The sequence below is a fragment of the Hemiscyllium ocellatum genome, chromosome 11, assembly GCF_020745735.1.
Source record: "Hemiscyllium ocellatum isolate sHemOce1 chromosome 11, sHemOce1.pat.X.cur, whole genome shotgun sequence".
Taxonomy (NCBI): domain Eukaryota; kingdom Metazoa; phylum Chordata; class Chondrichthyes; order Orectolobiformes; family Hemiscylliidae; genus Hemiscyllium; species Hemiscyllium ocellatum.
In genome coordinates this window covers 967031-987728 of record NC_083411.1, presented here as the reverse complement: position 1 = coordinate 987728, position 20698 = coordinate 967031, and the positions used below count along the sequence as shown (strand labels likewise).

General features: G+C 50.7%; 1 protein-coding gene across 1 annotated transcript in view; it reads right to left on the bottom strand.

The window, feature by feature from the left end:
* The window catches only part of slc9a6a (solute carrier family 9 member A6a), a 74991-nt gene extending 54535 nt beyond the window's left edge, over positions 1-20456 (bottom strand). Inside the window, exons 1-5 of the mRNA XM_060831999.1 lie at positions 20216-20456; positions 7727-7926; positions 7343-7420; positions 7105-7181; positions 6124-6236 (exon numbers count right to left, since the gene is read on the bottom strand). Of these exons, the coding sequence (XP_060687982.1) occupies positions 6124-6236; positions 7105-7181; positions 7343-7420; positions 7727-7926; positions 20216-20390 (643 nt within the window). The 5' untranslated portion in view covers positions 20391-20456. The remainder of the gene's footprint in view (positions 1-6123; positions 6237-7104; positions 7182-7342; positions 7421-7726; positions 7927-20215) is intronic.
* Between the last annotated feature and the right edge of the window lie 242 nt (positions 20457-20698).

The following is a 20698-nucleotide window of genomic DNA, read 5'->3' as shown; positions in this document are numbered from 1 at the left end:
TTCAGACTTTATTCTGCCCTTTTTTAAACAAAGGTTGTAAGGCAGAGGTATTGAGCTGTCTCTAAGAAAGTAAACAATTTGTGAGGCTTTGATTTTGTTTTACGTTGGAATGTGGCAGCTCTCTCAGATCAGGGTTTCTGGAATTTGTAGATTTTAGGTCTAGTTTTAAGTAGAAGTTCTAAGGGTGTCAAGAGTTGGAAGCCTCAGTGAATATCTCCTGGCTGCTACTCTCTCTGAATTTCTCTTGGTGTTTTTTCCCTCCTTGATAGGAGAACTGCATGTGAGAATGTGCCTGAATTTGCCTTTTTGCCAAGAGGCGTGTTTATGGGATGTTACTCTATTGGAACAGTTAATTAGAAATATGTGCTTTATCTATTATTCTGTTAACTTTGTTTATATTTTCTGATGTATAAATCAATTGTGTTTTGCTTAATATTGGGTAGTTTGACCAGTCACATCGCATCTGGAACACGGCATTTCACATCTACCTTTAAAATAAGAAAAGATTCGGGTCTAGACTACCTTCTTCAAATATTTTGAGGGTGTCTGATCTGGTCAATAATATTAGTCACTCCCGTACTAATGGAAAAAGTATCTTCCTTTCCACCATCTCTGCAACTCTGAGTTGTGAGAAGATTTGTAGCTCAGGTTGAGGTTCTGGATGTAGAGGCTTCATTCGGAGGCTCACTGATGATGTTACCCAGTATGGTGACAAAACGTCTGAAATCAAACCTTCCAGCTCAGCGACCAAACCCACATCCAGTATACATCTCCATCAGGGTCCCCTCTCAACCTCCAATGCTCCAAGGAAAATAATCCCAGCCTATCCAATCCTTCCTGGTGGATCAGACCCTCCAGCCCTAGCAACATGCTGGTGAATCTCCTCTACACCCTCACGAGTGTAATCCTCACCCTTCCTATAACATGATGACGAAAACTACATGCACTACTCCAGGTGAGGCATACCAAGTGTTTTACACATTTCCAGCATTGTCTCCTTGCTCTTATATTCTTTGTCATGCCTAATAAAGTATCCTGTTTGGCCTCTTAAACACTTTATCTACTTATCTTGCTGCCTTCACGATTTGTGGGTATACCTACCCAGGGTCCTGCTATTCAATCCCTTGCCTCATTTTCCTCTTCCTTCCCTGAGTTTAATTCTATTTGCAATGCTGTGTCCACCTGACCAGCCCACTTATATTTTCTCACAGTTAATGACTATACTCCTCACAAGTTAACATCCTACCAATTTTCCTGTCTTAATCACACTGTGATAGTGTAAAGTTAAAATTTCAGTAACTGTTCATGGATTGAAAGAATGAGCAATAACTCTGCCTGGAGTATCTCTTCAGGGAGAAGGACAAACTGCTCTACAGGGATTGAGAACAATTCACCATGACTGAAAAATAAAGCTACATGAACACAACTGCTCGATAACTGGCTGACTCATGCCACAAGGACAAATGATTGCTTTGCAGAAGGACTTAAGGAGTTAATCACAGAAAAGTTATGTCTTCAAACAGACAATAGCCAATGTAACAAGAAATGGATAAGCTACAGATTTAGTGGCTTCAGGAATGTCATCAATAATGTCACACCCTAAACCTGAAGGAGGAAAATGAGTATAAGAATTCAACTCCGGGATTCTTCAACAGCAAAACTTGGAAGAACCACACTGTACAAGGACCGAACATTTGACACATCCAAAGGCAGACGCTGTTGGTTGGAACTGTAGCTAAATTCCACCAAAATTGGGTAATAGCCAAGGTGAGTTATGAGGATTAGCTTGCTTACTTGCAGGTCTTACTCTGGCTGCTACATGCGATGAAGTTTAAACCATAATCTGTGAGGTTTCTTACTGAGCAGCCGAATTAAAGATAGTTTATAGTAAATTACAGACAATGACACCTCCTATATGCAAGTCCAAATCGTTCACATACTTCAAAACCGAGTCCTGTGATACTTCATTGGAAACAGATTTCCAATCACAAAAACATCCCCTAACACCACCCTCTGCTTCCTGAGTCTCAGCCAATTTTGGATCCGACATACCCCTTTGCCTTGGATCCCATGGGCTCTCAAATTCTTGACTAGACTGCAATAAGGAATAAGAACAAAAGCCTTGTGAAAGTCCATATAAATGACATCAAATGCGCTCCTTCCATCCTGGTTACCTCCTCAAAAACAAAAACAAATTTGTCAAAAATGACCTTTCCTTAATAGATTCATGCTGACTATCTCTGAATAATCAGTGTAGATGCATTTTGATGCTGAGAATTGGTGGCCTTTGTGTGGAGCCACAGAAAATGGGGGAGATACTAAATAAATATTTTGCATCAGTATTTACTGTGGAAAAGGATATGGAAGATATAGACTGTAGGGAAATAGATGGTGACATCTTGCAAAATGTCCACATTACAGAGGAGGAAGTGCTGGATGTCTCGAAAAGGGTAAAGGTGGATAAATCCCCAGGACCTGATCAGGTGTACCCTTGAACTCTGTGGGAAGCTAGAGAAGTGATTGCTGGGCCTCTTGCTGAGATATTTGTATCATCGATAGTCACAGATGAGGTGCCCGAAGACTGGGGGTTGGCAAATGTGGTGCCACTGTTGAAGGAGGGCAGTAAAGACAAGCCAGGGAACTACAGACCTGTAAGCCTGACCTCGGTGGTGGGCAAGTTTTTGGAGGGAATCCTGAGGGACAGGATGTACATGTATTTGGAAAGGCAAAGACTGATTCGGGACAGTCAACATGGCTTTGTGCATGGGAAATCATGTCTCACAAACTTGATTGTGTTTTTTGAAGAAGGAACAAAGAGGATTGATGAGGGCAGAGCAGTAGATATGATCTGTATGGACTTCAGTAAGGCGTTCAACAAGGTTCCCCATGGGACACTGATTAGCATGGTTAGATGTCATGGAATACAGGGAGAACCCGCCATTTGGATACAGAACTGGCTCAAAGGTAGAAGACAGAGGGTGGTGGTGGAGGGTTGTTTTTCAGACTGGAGACCTGTGACCATGGAGTGCCACAAGGATCGGTGCTGGGCCCTCTACTTTTTGTCATTAACATAAATGATTTGGATGCGAGCATAAGAGGTACAGTTAGTAAGTTTGCAGATGACACCAAAATTGGAGGTGTAGTGGACAGTGAAGAGGGTTACCTCAGATTACAACAGGATCTGGACCAGATGGACCAATGGGCTGAGAAGTGGCAGATGGAGTTTAGTTCAGATAAATGGGAGGTGCTGCATTTTAGGAAAGCAAATCTTACCAGGACTTATACACTTAATGGTAAGATCCTAGGGAATGTTGGTGAACAAAGAGACCTTGAAGTGCAGGTTCATAGCTCCTTGAAAATGGAGTCGCAGGTAGATAGGATAGTGAAGAAGTTGTTTGGTATGCTTTCCTTTATTGGTCAGAGTACTGAGTACAGGAGTTGGGAGGTCATGTTGCAGCTGTACAGGACATTGGTTAGGTCACTGTTGGAATACTGCATGCAATTCTGGTCTCCGTCCTATTGGAAAGATGCTGTGAAACTTGAAAGGGTTCAGAAAAGATTTACAAGGATGTTGCCAGAAGGATTTGAGCTATAGGGAGAAGCTGAACAGGCTGGGCTGTTTTCCCTGGAGCGTTGGAGGTTGAGGGATGACCTTATAGAGGTTAACAAAATTATGAGGGGCATGGGTAAGATAGATAGGCGAAGTCTTTTTCCTGGGGTCGGGGAGTCCAGAACTAGAGGGCATAGGTTTAGGGTGAGAGGGGAAAGATACAAAAGAGATCTAAGGAGCAACGTTTTCACACAGAGGGTGGTATGTGTATGGAATGAGCTGAAGTTGTGGAGGCTGATTCAATTGCAACATTTAAGAGGAATTTGGATGGGTATACGAATAGGAAGGGTTTGGAGGGATATGGGCCAGGTGTTGGCAGGTGGGACTAGATTGAGTCGGGATATCTGGTCGGCATGGATGGGTTGGAACGAAGGGTCTGTTTCCATGCTGCACATCGCTATGACTCTAATTTCTCCACTGAGGTTAAACTGAGTGGCTTGTAATTTACTGGCCCATTCCTTCCTCCCTTTCTTAATAATGGGATAATGTTTGCAGATTTTCAGCACTTTACTCGTGGCCAGAGAGGATTTGAAAACTACTGACAAATGTCCCTGATGTCTCCTCCTTTGTCTGTCTCAGCTGCCTGATATATACTTCAGCCACACCTGTGGATTTATCACTTTCTAAGCTGCTAAACCACTGGTACCTCCTCTCTCTATGTTAATTTCTTCTAATCTCCCACATATCCTCACCAAAACCTCAACATTCTTGAACAAGATACTTCAGTTGAGGATGAACCAATGTTTTATGAAGGTTCACCACAATATTCTTCCTTTTGCTTTTTAATTATCTATTCACTAAGCCTAGACTACCCCGTACTTTTCTGAAATAGAAGAAAGTCAAAGATCTGGCAGTGTATCTGAAGCAGCCAGACCTGATGAGTTTTTCCAGCATTTGCTGTCTTTTTTCAGATCAGAAGCATCCACAGTATTTAGTTTTTGTTTTGTTCTGATATTACCTGTGATTTTGTGAAGCTGCGAACCATCTTAGCAGTGGCTACAAGAGCAGGTCAGAGACTCGCAATACTGCAGCAGGTAACTCACCTTCTGATTCCCCAAAGTCTGCCCACCATCTACAAGGCACAAGTCAGGGGTGTGATGGAATACTCCCCACTTGCCTGGATGGGGGCAGCTCCAACAACACACAAGAAGTTCAACACCATCCAGGACAACGCAGCCTACTTGATTGGCATCACATCCACAAACACCCACTCCCTCCACCACCGACGCTCGCTAGCAGCAGTCTGTACTACAAATAAGATGCACTGCAAGAATTCACCAAGACAGCACTTTCCAAACCCATGACCACTTCCATCTGGAAGGACAAGGGCAGCAGATACACGGGAACACCACCCCCTGCAAGTTCCCCTCCAAACCACTCACCATCCTGACTTGGAAATATATTGCTGTTCCTCACTGTCACTGGGTCAAAATCCTGGAATTCCCTCCCTAAGAGCATTGTGGGTCTACCTCCAGCACATAGACTGAAGTGGTTCAAGAAAGCAGCTAATCACCACCTTCCCAAGGGCAAATAGGCATGGACAATAAATATTGGCCCAGCCAGTGACACCCAAGTCTATAAAAAGGAAGAGATTATTGTAAAACTGTAACCAGTTCACTAATGTCCCACAGAATGAAACTTACTTACCTGCCTGCTCTACATGTGACTCCACTCCAACACTTGCAATAAAGATGGTTTTCTCAACTAGGACTGGGTGATAAATGCCAGCCTTGCCAATGGGATTCACATCCCTGAATAAACCTTGTTAAAGGCCAATATATCTATGCTCTCAATGAGGCATAGGTAGATCAATGAGACACTTATCTCCTGCCACAGTCTGAATTAGAATCCCTACTGTGTGGGAATAGGCCCTTCGGCCCAACAAGTCCACACCAACCCTCCGAAGAGTATCCCACCCAGACTCATTCCCCTACATTTACCCCTGACTAATGCAACTAACCTACACATCCCTGAACAGTATGGACAATTTAGCATGGCCAATTCATCTAACCTCCACATCTTTGGATTATGGGAGGGAACCGTAGCACTCGGAGGAAACCCACGCAGACACGGGAAGAATGTGCAAACTCCATGCAGACAGTCACCCGAGGCTGGAATCGAACCTGGGTCCCTGGCCATGTGAGGCAGCAGTGCTAACCACTGAGCCATCGTGCTACCCCAAAATCCTTCAGCCTCCCATCGCCACCCCCTCACCCCCTCCTTCCCATCGCCACCCCCTCACCCCCTCCTTCCCATCGCCACCCCCTCACCCCCTCCTTCCCATCGCCACCCACTCACCCCCTCCTTCCCATCGCTACCCACTCACCCCCTCCTTCCCATCGCCACCCACTCACCCCCTCCCCCCTCCCTCTCATCTCCATTGACCCACCCCTCCTGTCTCTTCCTCAATGTCACTTCCCTGCTTCCTCTTTCCCTCATACCCCACCTCCTCCACCTGCCCTATCTTGTGTCCAGTGTGAAGCCTTTCCAGTCAATGAGTCATTTTCACGTACCTGGGTCAGTCGCAGAAATAAAAGCCCCAAATAATAGGCAATCGGTGAAATAAAAGTCCCCACTCAGTTGACCAATCAGAGCCATCAGCTTGACAGAGCCATACATAACCAGCCTATTGGAAGAGAGAAGCAGCTGTGAATTCACTCTGGGCAGTGATTGGGCAGATGGAGTTAGCTCAGTTTGGGCAAAGTCAGTGTGGGAACAGAACGGGATATTCTGGGGTTGTCTCACACACTGGCCAGGACTAGGATAACCCCCACCTGTGTCCCTGTCACATTCCCCTCACCTCCCACACGGTAAAGGGCCAGGGGGACACAACCTGACTATACATTTCCAAACTGCAAAAAACCCCTCATCCTCATTCCCTCCCTGATGATTTACCCCAAGACTGTGACTCTCTGTTCTAGACCCCAGTAATGGGTTAAAAATACTTCAGTGTTCACCCTATCAAGCCTCTTCAAAAGCTTGTGCACCTGCATTCCCTCTCATTCTTCTAAACCCCAGAGAATATGTACCCAATTTGGTCTGCCCTTCAGAAAAAGACAACCTTCCCATCCCAGAGTTCACATGCGATACAGGGAGATCATTCCATAGACATGGAGAGAGCACCTCACTGTATTCCACTTCCTTATTCTGGTGGGCACTTCAACTCTGTACAGTAAAGGACACCATTGCATTTGCCTTCCTGACATTCTGTGATTACTAAGAAAACTGCAACCAAAATAAAAGTTCTTTGCTTGTCAACTGATGTAACCAAATATTTTGGAAGTGAGATGGGAAATGAAGGCAGCAATATTTTGCCTGAACCATTGATAGGTCCTTAATGAACAGGAAGGGTGTATGTCCTGCCCTCTATTGGCCAACATGTTTGGCTGCATATGAAACATTCTGACACATTCTCACAATGAAGAGGAAAGTTTTCTGAGGATATGTATGGTTAGAATTGTGAACATGCAGATTAATGTGTAGTTAATACTCACCCAATGACAGTGCAGGAGATGGCAGTCCCAATGAAAGCATACGCCAAAATGGAACCCAAGTTTCGAAAGAAATGTCGCTGTAAACACAAACAGTTATAAATTTCCCAGCACACAGAATCCAAACAGATCTTTGGAGAACAGGATATTAGATACATCCACTCTAACAGACATTTAACTAAGCTACTGAAAAATTAATCAGTCACTCTGATAAATATCCCAATTCAAAGACTGCACTCACCCGTTTGAGACTGTAACCAGCGTAGAATATAATGGGTGGGAGCAAAATGTTAAAGAACACCTCAGGGTCAAAAGTCACCTGTATATTGGAATGGAGAGAACAGAGTTAGAACCCAGACTGGTAAAGTGAGGCAGGGTGTTACCTTAGGTCTTTCTGTGCCCTCTCCCCACCCAGCTAATTCCATCTCATCACCCACCTTAATCCTAATACCCCATCTCCCTCTCCCCATTTCTCACTCATTACACCCTCAAGCCCATTCCTCTCCCTTGCCCCAACCACACCACTCTCACTCCCTCCCCCTCCTATTTCTCTCAACCAACAAGCCCACCCCCCAAAGGTCCCGGATTTCTCCGATCAGTGGTCAGAACAAATGGGTAGTTTTACCTTTTGCAGCATCTCATTATTCTCCACGTTATTTATGTCTTTGGGATTGATTTCACTTTTCAGTGTGTATTCATAAAACCTCCCACTGACATTAATTAATAATGTAGAAGGGCTGTCTTCCAGCTCACAGCTCAGGGTCACGTTACTGACATCCGCTGGAACGTGGATCCCGTATCGGAGAACAACTCCAACGAACAGCCCTGTCAAACCGGCAAACAGACAGGTTAGACAGAAAACTGCACACACCACCGACTCTCCAAAATCTTTCTGACAGTTACAAACTTAGCAGCAAAACTCAACTTCAATTTCTCATGTCAATGTCAAGCTCGTTTATATCACTGAAAAAAAATCAAGAGATTCAATCCCTGAGCCCTCCATCAGACAGGTTCGGAGAGTGGGCAGATGAAGTACATGTGGGAGAGTGTGAGGTCATGCACCTTGGCAGGAAGAATAGAAACATAGACTATTTTCTAAATGGGGAGAAAATTCAGAAATCTGAAGTGCAAAGGGACTTGGGAGTTCTTATCCAGGTTTCTCTTATGGTAAGCTTGTAGGTTGGATCAGTAGTTAGGGAGGCAAATACAATGATGGCATTCACCTCGCGAGGATTAGAATATAAAAGCAGAGATGTATTTCTGAGTCTTTATAAGGCTCTGGTCAGACCACATTTGGAATAATGTGAGCTATTTTGGGCCCTATACCTCAGGAAAGATGCATTTGCCATGGAGCAGGTCCAGAGGAGGTTCAGGAGCATGATCCCAGGAGTGAAAGGCTTAACATAGGACAACTCTTGGACTACACTTGATGGAATTTAGAAGGATGGGGATGGGGGTGGAGGGGAAGAATCAATTGAAACATACAGAATACTGAACAGCCTGGACAGAGGGTATATTGGGAAGATATTTCCATTAGTAAGAGAGACTAGGACCCAAGGACACAGCCTTAGAGAAAAGAGGAAGACCTTTTAGAACGTAGATAAGGAGTAACTTCTTCAGCCAGAGAGTGGTGAATCTGTGGAATTCATTGCCACAGAAGGCTGTAGAGGCCAGGTCACTGAGTATAATTAAAACAGAGATAGATAGGTTCTTGATTGCCAAGGGGATCAAAAGTTATGGGGGAGAAAGTGAGAAAATGGGTTTGAATGACAGAGCAGACTCGATGGGCCAAACGGCCTAATTTCTGCGTCTGTGTCTTATGGTCTAATGATTCCTTGATTAGTAGGGGAACAGGGGTTACTGGGAGAATGGGACTGAAAAACCTATCAGTCATGAATGAATGTGAGACAGGCTCAATGGGCTGAATGGCCTGATTCTGCTCCTATATCTTATGGTCCTATGCTGCGGATGGTGACAGTTCTACTATTAACAAGACAGAAGTCCAAAGTTTGATGAATGTTTTCTACCTGCTTGGATGGGTAAAGCTCCAAGAACACAGCTTGTTGGAGGTGAACCTACACAGGGTGTACTGCAAGGTGTACTGCCTTGCTGAAGGATACTGCATATCTGTGTTACCTTTCAGTGACCCATGGGCAAGGACACCCAGGACCCTTTGGAGATCACAATTCCCAACCTCATTATTTAAGAAATACTCTGCATTTGTGTTTTTCATAGCAAAGTGGATGTTATATTCCATCCAATGTGCTCTTCCTCACACACACAGAACCTGTTCAAGAAAGGGAATAGCGATAATCCTGAGAATCTCAAACAAGTCAGTCTTGCATCTGTGGTGGGCAAAATATTGGAGAGGGTTCTGAGAGATAGGATTTATGACTACTTGGAAAACTATAGTTTGATTAGAGATAGTCAGCATGGTTTTGTGAGGGGCAGGTCATGCCTCACACACCTTATAGAATCCTTTGAGGATGTGACAAAACACATCGATGACAGTAGAGCGGTGGATGTGGTATATATGGATTTTAACAAAGCGTTTGATAAGGTTCCCCATGGTAGGCTCATTCAGAAAGTAAAGAGGCATGGGATACAGGGAAACCTGTCTGTCTGGATACAGAATTGGCTGGCCCAGAGAAGAAGAGAGTGGTCATAGATAGAAAATATTCAGCCTGGAGCTCGGTGACCATGGTGTTCCACAGGGATCAGTTCTGGGACCTCTGCTCTTTGTGATTTTTATAAATGACTTGGATGAGGAAGTTGAAGGGTGGTTACTAAGTTTGCCGATGATATGAAGGTTATGAATAGTGTGCAGGGCTGTTGTAGGTTGCAGTGGGATAATGACAGGATCAGAACTGGGCTGATAAGTGACAAATAGAGTTCAACCTGGAAAAGTGTGAAGTGATTAATTTTGCAAGGTTGAATTTGAATGCAGATTACAGTATGGGTATTGGTTCTTCTTGAATATCCATTATTCAAATAGAATGGGTACCCAATAAACACAGTCCATCGATTTAAATGGTTAGACTCACCTTCCCAGAAGTCCCTGTCGACCTGGGTGGTAACTTTCAGGGATCTGTGTACCTGGACACCGAGATCTCTCTGCTCATCTACACTATCAAGAATCTTACCATTAGCCCAGTACTTTGCATTCCGGTTACTCCGACCAAAGTGAATCACCTCACAGTTGTCCGCATTAACCTCCATTTGCCACCTCTCAGCCCATCTCTGCCAGCTTATCTATGTCTCTCTGTAACCTACAACATCCTTCGTCACTATCCACAACTCCACTGACCTTAGTGTTGTCTGCAAATTTACCAACCCACCCTTCTACGCCCTCATCCAGGTCGTTTATAAAAATGACGAACAGCAGTGGACCCAACACCGACCCTTGCGGTACACCACTGGTAACTGGACTCCAGGATGAACATTTCCCATCACCCACCACCCTCTGTCTTCTTTCAGCAAGCCAGTTACTGAGCCAATCTGCTATATCTCCCTTGAATAAGCTCCACATTTCTAATGTGCCCATCCCCTGTAGTTTCCTTCCCCATCCTATGCTTCCTAAATCTTGCCTAATCACATAGTAATTGCCTTTCCCCCAGCTGTAACTCTTGCCCAGTGATATACACCTATCCCTTTCTATCACTAAAGTAAACATAACAGAATTGTGATTGCTATCACCATAGTGCTCACCTACTTCCAAGTCTAACATCTGGCCGGACTCATTCCCCAGTACCAAATCTAATGTGGCTTCGCCCCTTGTTGGCCTGTCTACATACTGTGTCAGGAAGCCCTCCTGCACACACTGGACAAAAACTGACCCATCTGTAGTACTCGTAGTATAGTGTTCCCAGTCAATATTTGGAAAGTTGAAATCCCCCTTGACAACTCCCCTGTCTCTCTCATTCCTGTCAAGAATCATCTTTGCTATCCTTTCCTCTACATCTCTGGAACTATTCGGAGGCCTGTCAGAAAACTCCCAACAGGATGACCTCTCCTTTCCTGTTTCTAACCTCAGCCCAAACTACCTCGGTTGACAAGTCCCCAAACATCCTTTCCGCAAATATAATTCTGTAGAATATATGCTACAGTCTATAGAATAGAATATATTTTGCAGCCAATATTTAAAAGTGCCTGAAAATGCTCAAACAAAATAAATTAGAAAATAACATTAGAAAGTTAACAAATACCTTAAAAATAAATTTAATTTCCCAATAGATAACCAAATTGGACAAGATCAAGCTGACAGGTATTAGGAGCAGTATCTGAGAGAGATGTTATAACAAGGAGTTGGAAAATAGAATATGGGTGATACGGCTTCTTAAATTGGAGCGTTTTGAGGGCCGTACATGAATTGCAGATAGATTAAAATAACCTGTTCAGAGATGCTATTACTCCCCTGTGAAGCAGTTGGTATATAAACCTGGGCCTCTTGGCTGAGAGGCAGGGAGATCAATAAGATCCCTCAACTATTTAATTTCAAAGAGCAGTTCAGTAGTTGAGAGCACTACTGTTATTTATGTGCAATCACTCTGCACCTTCCCTCCCTTCCACCTATCAATTATAGATATTTTCTAATCAATCTGTTCACAGATGTTATCACACAAGATGGTTAGGGGTTTAGATGGGGTTGACCATGAGAACCTTTTTCCACGTATGGAATCAGATATTACGAGGGGCATAGCTTTAAATTAAGGGGAGGTAGGTATAGGACAGATGTTAGGGGTAGATTCTTTACTCAGCGAGTCGTGAGTTCATGGAATGCCCTGCCAGTAGCAGTGGTGGACTCTCCCTCTTTATGGGCGTTTAAACAGACACTGGATAGGCATATGGAGGATAGTGGGCTAGTGTAGGTTAGGTGGGCTTGGATCGGCACAACATTGAGGGCCGAAGGGCCTTTACTGCGCTGTGTTTTCTATGTTCTATCTTTGGAGATGGAACTGAACATTGAGGGCCGAAGGGCCTTTACTGCGCTGTGTTTTCTATGTTCTATCTTTGGAGATGGAACTGAACTTGAACCTGATTGTCCTGGCTAGGAGGTAGGGACATTGTATCACAGAGCCCTCAACTATTTAACTGCAGATAATTCTAATAAATCTGTTCAGAGATGTCATGACTCATTTCTGGAGCATGTGCAACTTGAACCTGGATTGCCTGGCTCAGAGATCTGTAATATGTACCTGTGTAAATAAATGCATACTGAGCGTGTGCAGATTAGGTTTCAGTTGCATCTTTCACTGCTTGGCTTTGTGGAATGAACACTGGGGATAATACAAATTTTCCTCAGGGTTCATTAGCTTCCCAAGTTAAAGTTTCATGCTCAATGCACATAACATTGCCCACAGCACAGTACAGACACTTCCCATCGTCAGGAACAATTCTCAATTTGGTTAGATTAGATTAGATTCCCTACAGTGCGGAAACAGGCCCTTCAGCCCAACCAGTCCACACCGACCCTCCAAAGAGTAACCCACCCAGACCCATTTCCCTCTGACTAATGCACCTAACACTATGGGTAATTTAGCTTGGCCAATTCACCTGACCCGCACATCTTTGGACTGTGGGAGGAAACCGGAGCAAACCCACGCAGACACAGGGAGAATGTGCAAACTCCACACAGACAGTCACCCGAGGCTGGAATTGAACTTGAGTCCCTGGTGCTGCGAGGCAGCAGTGCTAACCACTGAGCCACCGTGCTGCCCCTTAATAAACAATAGGCAATAGACAATAGGTGCAGGAGTAGGCCATTCTGCCCTTCGAGCCTGCACCACCATCCATTATGATCATGGCTGATCATCCTTAATCAGTATCCTGTTCCTGCCTTATTTCCATAACCCTTGATTCCACTATCCTTGAGAGCTCTATCCAACTCTTTCTTAAATAAAAAGTCCATGCTGCAGATGAAACATTCACAGTGAGTGATACAGGGAGGAGAGTCCAGACAAATTACCAGCCTAAGATAAGGAAACCATAAATCTGTGGAGGTCTGAGACAATAATACAAGCTGCACAATTCTGCAAGAATCATATCTCCAATGAACAGCACCTGACATCCGAGACCAATTTCAAAAGTTTTAAAGATTGAAAACCACTGATTATTGTTGCTGTAAACTCAGTTGATGAACTGTACAGTTTGAAATGAGAGCCCCGTTACCTGGTCCAAATTATTGGAAATACACGATAACAATTACATCACAGTGATAACTCGGTACATTTGTCTGTTACAGGAAGCAAACCACCCCCCCAAAAAAAACCATGTAAACATTGCAAACAGAAAATTGCCTACATTTGCATTTTGCTGGTGTTGAGACCATACTGGCTATCAGCCAACCCCACACCCAGGGGCGGTTCGTTGTCTTACACTCAGCTGCTGTGTCAAAGGGTCCAAGGCCCATTGTTAAACACAAGGCTAAAGCATAATGAGGGTTCAGTTATCAACCTACACTGGGGGCAGTTATAGGATTGAGGTGGATGCAGGGAAAGTGGGCGGGGGGTTAGTGGGAGAGTCTCACTGTGACTCATCGCCAGCTGGGTCTTGGGTAGGGGGGGGGGCAGTCATTGATCACTCAGTGTGGGTGGGGGGTGGCAGTGGTTAAGTGTGGAAGGGGGTGTGGGGTGTGTGAGGACAAGGGTGTATGAGAGGGTGAGTGTGTGTGTGTGTGTGTGTGTGTGTGTGTGTGTGTGTTTGAGAGAGAGAGAGAGAGAGAGAGGGGGTGTGTGAGAGGTTGTTTGTGGGTGTGTGTGTGGGTGTGTGTTTGTGTCTGTGTGTGTGGGTGAGAGGGTGTGGGTGAGAGGGTGTGGGTGAGAGGGCGGTGTGGGGGGGTTGGGAGGGGTGCGTGTGGGAGGGGTGCGTGTGGGAGGGGTGCGTGTGGGTGTGTGTGTGTGTGGGGGGGGGGTGTGTGGGGGGTGTGTGTGGGTGTGTGTGTGTGGGTGTGTGTGTGTGTGTGAGGGTGTGTGTGTGAGGGTGTGTGTGTGAGGGTGTGTGTGTGAGGGTGTGTGTGTGAGGGTGTGTGTGTGAGGGTATGTGAGGGTGTGTGTGTGTGTGGGTATGTGAGGGTGTGTGTGTGTGGGTATGTGAGGGTGTGTGTGTGAGGGTATGAGGGTGTGTGTGTGTGTGAGGGTGTGTGAGGGAGTGTGTGTGAGGGTATGTGAGGGAGTGTGTGTGGGTGTGTGTGTGGGTGTGTGTGAGGGTGTGTGTGTGTGGGGGTGTGTGTGTGGGGGTGTGTGTGTGGGGGGGTGTGTGTGGGGGGGTGTGTGTGGGGGGGTGTGTGTGGGGGGGTGTGTGTGGGGGGGTGTGTGTGGGGGGGTGTGTGTGGGGGGGTGTGTGTGGGGTGTGTGTGTGTGAGGGTGTGTGTGTGTGTGAGGGTGTGTGTGTGTGAGAGGGTGTGTGTGTGAGGGTGTGTGTGTGTGTGAGAGGGGGTGTGTGTGAGAGGGGGTGTGTGTGAGAGGGGGTGTGTGTGAGAGGGGGTGTGTGTGAGAGGGTGGGTGTGTGAGAGGGGGTGTGTGAGAGGGGGGTGTGTGAGAGGGGGGGTGTGTGAGAGGGGGGGTGTGTGAGTGTGTGAGGGGGGGTGTGTGGGGGGGGGTGTGAGGGGGGGTGTGTGAGGGGGGTGTGAGGGGGTGTGAGGGGGTGTGTGTGTGAGAGAGGGTGTGGGTGTGTGTGGGGGTGTGTGTGGGGGTGTGTGTGGGGGTGTGTGAGGGGGTGTGTGAGGGGGTGTGTGTGTGAGGGGGTGTGAGGGGGTGTGTAAGGGTGTGTGAGAGGGTGTGTGTGTGGGGGTGTGTGAGAGGGTGTGGGGGTGTGTGAGGGGGTGTGGGTGTGTGTGAGGGTGTGTGTGTGTGAGGGTGTGTGTGTGTGAGGGTGTGTGTGTGTGGGGGGGGTGTGTGTGAGGGTGTGTGTGGGGGGGGGTGTGTGAGGGTGTGTGTGGGGGGGGGGTGTGTGAGGGTGTGTGTGGGGGGGGTGTGTGGGGGGGGTGTGTGAGGGTGTGTGTGAGGGTGTGTGAGGGTGTGTGAGGGTGTGTGTGAGAGGGTGTGTGAGGGTGTGTGAGGGTGTGTGAGAGAAGGTGTGGGTGTGTGAGGGTGTGTGTGTGAGGGTGTGGGTGTGTGAGGGTGTGTGAGAGGGTGTGAGGGGTGTGTGTGTGTGAGGGTGTGTGTGTGTGTGTGTGAGGGGGTGTGTGAGAGGGTGTGGGTGTGTGTGAGGGTGTGTGTGTGAGGGTGTGTGTGGGGGTGTGTGTGAGGGTGTGGGTGTGTGAGGGTGTGTGAGAGGGTGTGAGGGGTGTGTGTGTGTGAGGGTGTGTGTGTGTGTGTGAGGGGGTGTGTGAGAGGGTGTGGGTGTGTGTGAGGGTGTGTGTGTGAGGGTGTGAGGGGTGTGTGTGTGTGTGGGGGTGTGTGGGTGTGTGTGAGGGTGTGTATGTGTGTGGGGGTGTGTGTGAGAGGGGGTGTGTGAGAGGGTGTGTGAGAGGGTGTGTGTGGGGGTGTGTGTGAGGTGTGTGTGAGGGTGTGTGTGAGGGTGTGGGGGGGTGTGTGTGTGAGAGGGGGTGTGTGTGAGAGGGGGTGTGTGTGAGAGTGTGTGTGTGTGGGGGGGGTGTGAGAGGGTGTGTGTGTGTGTGGGGGGTGTGTGAGAGGGGGTGTGTGTGAGGGTGTGTGTGTGGGGGGGGTGTGTGTGTGAGAGGGGGTGTGTGTGAGGGTGTGAGAGGGTGTGGGTGTGTGAGGGTGTGTGAGTGTGTGTGAGTGTGTGTGAGTGTGTGTGTGTGAGGGTGTGTGTGAGGGTGTGTGTGAGGGTGTGTGGGTGTGTGGGGGTGTGTGTGTGAGGGTGTGTGAGGGTGTGTGAGAGAGGGTGTGGCTGTGTGAGGGTGTGTGTGAGGGTGTGTGAGGGTGTGTGTGAGAGGGTGTGGGTGTGTGAGGGTGTGTGTGTGAGGGTGTGTGTGAGAGGGTGTGTGTGTGTGTGGGGGGTGTGTGTGTGTGAGGGTGTGTGTGTGTGTGAGGGGTGTGTGTGTGTGTGAGGGGGTGTGTGTGTGTGAGGGGGTGTGTGTGTGTGAGGGGGTGTGTGTGTGTGAGGGGGTGTGTGTGAGGGTGTGAGGGGTGTGTGTGTGTGGGGGTGTGTGGGTGTGTGTGAGGGTGTGTGTGGGGGGGGGGGTGTTGTGTGTGGGGGGGGAGGTGTGTGAGTGTGTGTGTGTGTGTGTGGGGGGGTGTGAGAGGGTGTGTGTGTGTGTGGGGGTGTGTGTGTGTGAGGGTGTGTGTGTGGGTGTGTGTGTGTGTGTGAGAGGGTGTGTGTGAGGGGGTGTGTGTGCGAGGGTGTGTGGGTGTGTGTGTGTGTGTGTGAGGGGGTGTGTGTGTGTGGGGGTGTGTGTGAGGGGGTGTGTGTGAGGGGGTGTGTGTGAGGGGGTGTGGGTGAGGGGGTGTGGGTGAGGGTGTGTGTGTGTGTGAGAGGGTGTGTGTGAGGGGGTGTGGTGTGTGGGGGGGTGTCTGTGAGGGGGTGTGTGTGAGGGGGTGTGTGTGAGGGGGGGTGTGTGTGTGAGGGGGTGTGGGTGTGGGTGTAGGGGTGTGTGTGTGAGGGGTGTGGGTGTGTGTGAGGGGGTGTGTGTGAGGGGGGTGTGTGTGTGAGGGGTGTGTGTGAGGGTGTGTGTGTGAGGGGGTGTGTGTGAGGGGGTGTGTGTGAGGGGGTGTGTGTGAGGGGGTGTGTGTGTGGGGGGGGGGGTGTGGGGGGGGGGGTGTGGGGGGGGGGGGTGTGTGGGGGGGGTGTGTGTGGGGGGGTGTGTGTGGGGGTGTGTGGGGGGGTGTGTGTGGGGGGGTGTGAGGGTGTGTGTGTGTGAGGGTGTGTGAGGGGGTGTGTGAGGGGGTGTGTGTGTGTGTGAGAGGGTGTGTGTGAGGGTGTGTGTGTGTGTGTGGGGGTGTGTGTGGGGGTGTGTGTGGGGGTGTGTGTGGGGGTGTGTGTGGGGGTGTGGGTGTGTGTGTGTGGGGGTGGGGGTGGGGTGGGGGGTGGGGGGTGGGGGTGTGGGTGGGGGTGTGGGTGTGGGTGTGGGGGTGTGTGTGGGGGTGGGAGTGGGTGTGGGAGTGGGTGTGGGGGTGTGTGTGAGGGGGTGTGGGTGTGGGGGGTGTGTGTGGGTGTGTGTGTGTGTGAGGGTGTGGGGGTGTGTGTGTGGTGTGTGGGTGTGTGGGTGTGGGGGGGTGTGTGAGGGTGGGTGTGTGTGTGGGTGTGTGTGTGAGGGGGTGTGGGTGTGGGGGTGTGTGTGAGGGGGTGTGTGGGGGGTGTGGGTGTGTGTGTGAGGGTGTGAGGGGGTGTGTGTGGGGGTGTGTGAGGGGGTGTGAGGGGGAGTGTGAGGGGGTGTGTGTGTGGGTGTGGGGGGGGTGTGAGGGTGTGTGTGTGGGGGTGTGTGTGGGTGTGTGTGAGGGTGTGTGTGAGGGTGTGTGGGTGTGGGGGTGTGTGTGGGGGTGTGTGAGGGGGTGTGTGAGGGGGTGTGTGAGGGGGTGTGTGAGGGGGTGTGTGAGGGGGTGTGTGAGGGGGTGTGTGAGGGGGTGTGTGAGGGGGTGTGTGGGGGTGGGGGTGTGTGAGGGTGTGTGTGTGAGGGTGTGTGTGTGGGGGTGTGTGGGGGGTGTGTGAGGGGTTGTGTGAGGGGGTGTGTGAGGGGGTGTGTGAGGGGGGGGGTGTGAGGGGGTGTGTGAGGGGGTGTGTGAGGGGGTGTGTGAGGGTGTGTGTGTGGGGGTGTGTGAGGGGGGGTGTGTGAGGGGGTGTGTGAGGGGGTGTGTGAGGGGGTGTGTGAGAGGGGGTGTGTGGGGATGTGTGTGGGGATGTGTGTGGGGATGTGTGTGGGGATGTGTGTGGGTGTGTGTGTGGGTGTGTGTGTGGGTGTGTGTGTGGGTGTGTGTGTGGGTGTGTGTGAGGGTGTGTGTGAGGGTGTGTGTGAGGGTGTGTGTGAGGGTGTGTGTGGGTGTGTGTGGGGGTGTGTGTGGGGGTGTGTGTGGGGGTGTGTGTGGGGGTGTGTGAGGGTGTGTGGGGGTGTGTGTGAGGGTGTGTGGGGGTGTGTGTGGGTGTGTGTGTGGGGGTGTGTGAGGGTGTGTGTGAGGGTGTGTGAGGGTGTGTGTGGGGGTGTGTGTGAGGGTGTGTGTGGGTGTGGGGGTGTGTGTGTGGGGGTGTGTGTGAGGGTGTGTGTGAGGGTGTGTGTGTGAGGGTGTGTGAGGGTGTGTGTGGGTGTGTGTGTGAGGGTGTGTGGGTGTGTGAGGGTGTGTGTGTGGGGGGGGGTGTGTGGGGGGGTGTGTGTGGGGGGGTGTGTGTGGGGGGGTGTGAGGGTGTGTGTGAGGGTGTGTGTGAGGGTGTGTGTGAGGGTGTGTGTGTGAGGGTGTGTGTGTGAGGGTGTGTGAGGGTGTGTGTGGGTGTGTGGGGTGTGTGGGTGTGTGAGGGTGTGTGTGTGGGGTGTGTGTGTGAGGGTGTGTGTGTGAGGGTGTGTGGGTGTGTGAGGGTGTGTGTGTGAGGGTGTGTGTGTGGGGGGGGGTGTGTGTGGGGGTGTGTGAGTGGGGGTGTGTGAGGGTGTGTGTGTGGGGTGTGTGTGTGTGAGGGGGTGTGTGTGAGGGGGTGTGTGTGAGGGTGTGAGGGTGTGTGTGTGAGGGTGTGTGTGTGAGGGTGTGGGGGTGTGTGTGTGAGGGTGTGTGTGTGAGGGTGTGTGTGTGAGGGTGTGAGGGTGTGTGTGTGAGGGTGTGTGTGTGAGGGTGTGTGTGTGAGGGTGTGTGTGAGGGTGTGGGGGTGTGTGTGTGAGGGTGTGTGTGAGGGTGTGTGTGTGTGGGGGTGTGTGTGTGAGGGTGTGAGGGTGTGTGTGAGGGTGTGTGTGAGGGTGTGGGGGTGTGTGTGTGAGGGTGTGTGAGGGTGTGTGTGTGTGAGGGTGTGTGTGTGAGGGTGTGTGTGTGGGGGTGTGTGTGTGGGGGTGTGAGGGTGTGTGTGTGAGGGTGTGTGTGAGGGTGTGTGTGAGGGTGTGGGGGTGTGTGTGTGAGGGTGTGAGGGTGTGTGTGTGAGGGTGTGGGGGTGTGTGTGTGAGGGTGTGTGTGAGGGTGTGTGTGTGGGGGTGTGTGTGGGGGTGTGTGTGGGGGTGTGTGTGAGGGTGTGTGTGTGTGTGGGGTGTGTGTGAGGGTGTGTGGGGGTGTGTGTGTGAGGGTGGTGTGAGGGGGGGGTGTGTGTGGGGGTGTGTGAGGGGGTGTGTGTGGGGGTGTGTTGGGGGTGTGTGTGGGGGTGTGTTGTGGGGGTGTGTGGGGTCGTGTGTGAGGGTGTGTGTGTGTGTGGGGGGGGGTGTGTGAGGGTGTGTGTGTGGGGTGTGTGTGTGTGAGGGTGTGTGTGAGGGTGTGTGTGTGGGGGTGTGTGTGGGGGTGTGTGTGGGGGTGTGTGTGAGGGTGTGTGTGAGGGTGTGTGTGTGTGTGGGGGTGTGTGTGAGGGTGTGTGGGGGTGTGTGTGTGAGGGTGTGTGTGAGGGGGTGTGTGTGGGTGTGTGTGAGGGTGTGTGTGAGGGGGTGTGTGTGGGGGTGTGTGTGGGGGTGTGTGTGGGGGTGTGTGTGGGGGTGTGTGTGGGGGTGTGTGGGGTCGTGTGTGAGGGTGTGTGTGTGTGTGGGGGGGTGTGTGAGGGTGTGTGTGTGGGGGTGTGTGTGTGAGGGTGTGTGTGAGGGTGTGTGTGTGGGGGTGTGTGTGGGGGTGTGTGTGGGGGGGTGTGTGGGGGGGTGTGTGGGGGGGTGTGTGGGGGGGTGTGTGGGGGGGTGTGTGAGGGTGTGTGTGTGAGGGTGTGGGGGGTGTGTGTGAGGGTGTGTGTGTGAGGGTGTGGGGGTGTGTGTGTGAGGGTGTGGGGGTGTGTGTGTGAGGGTGTGTGTGTGTGGGTGTGGGGGTGTGTGTGTGGGGGTGTGTGTGTGAGGGTGTGTGTGTGAGGGTGTGTGTGTGAGGGTGTGGGTGTGTGTGTGGGGGTGTGTGTGTGAGGGTGTGTGTGTGAGGGTGTGTGTGTGAGGGTGTGGGTGTGTGTGTGGGGGTGTGGGTGTGTGTGTGTGAGGGTGTGTGTGTGGGGGTGTGTGTGGGGGGGTGTGTGGGTGTGTGTGAGGGTGTGTGTGTGGGGGTGTGTGAGGGTGTGTGTCCCTCCTTACCGTAGGCCATGGCGAGTCCCGCCTGGTGGATGAAGCGGCAGCGGCGGCGGTGCTGGAGCAGCCACAGGCTCAGGATGGTGACGGTCAGGAGGAGGATGAACAGCAGCAGCTCCGCGCTGTCCTCCCGGTGACTGCGCTCCGCCTGGGCCTCGCTCCGCGACTGCGGCCCCGCCATCGCCCGGCACCGGGCACAGGGGACCGAGACCCGAGACCCGGGCTCCGACCCTCACTCCCCCCCGGGAGCTCCGCCCCGAACTAACAGTAAAGGCCAATCCCGGGTGAGAGTGAGACGGCGCGGAGTGAGTGACTGCAGCCTGCACCAATGAGAGCGCGGCCAGCGGGGAGGGGGCGGGGCCTGTGTCAGCATTGACACGCTGCTCTGTCACATGGCCCACAACACACACACACACACTCAGCTGGGAGGGCAGGCCCTGCCATTGGGAGGGCATGCTGCCTCCAGCACACTCCATACCATTACCCCCA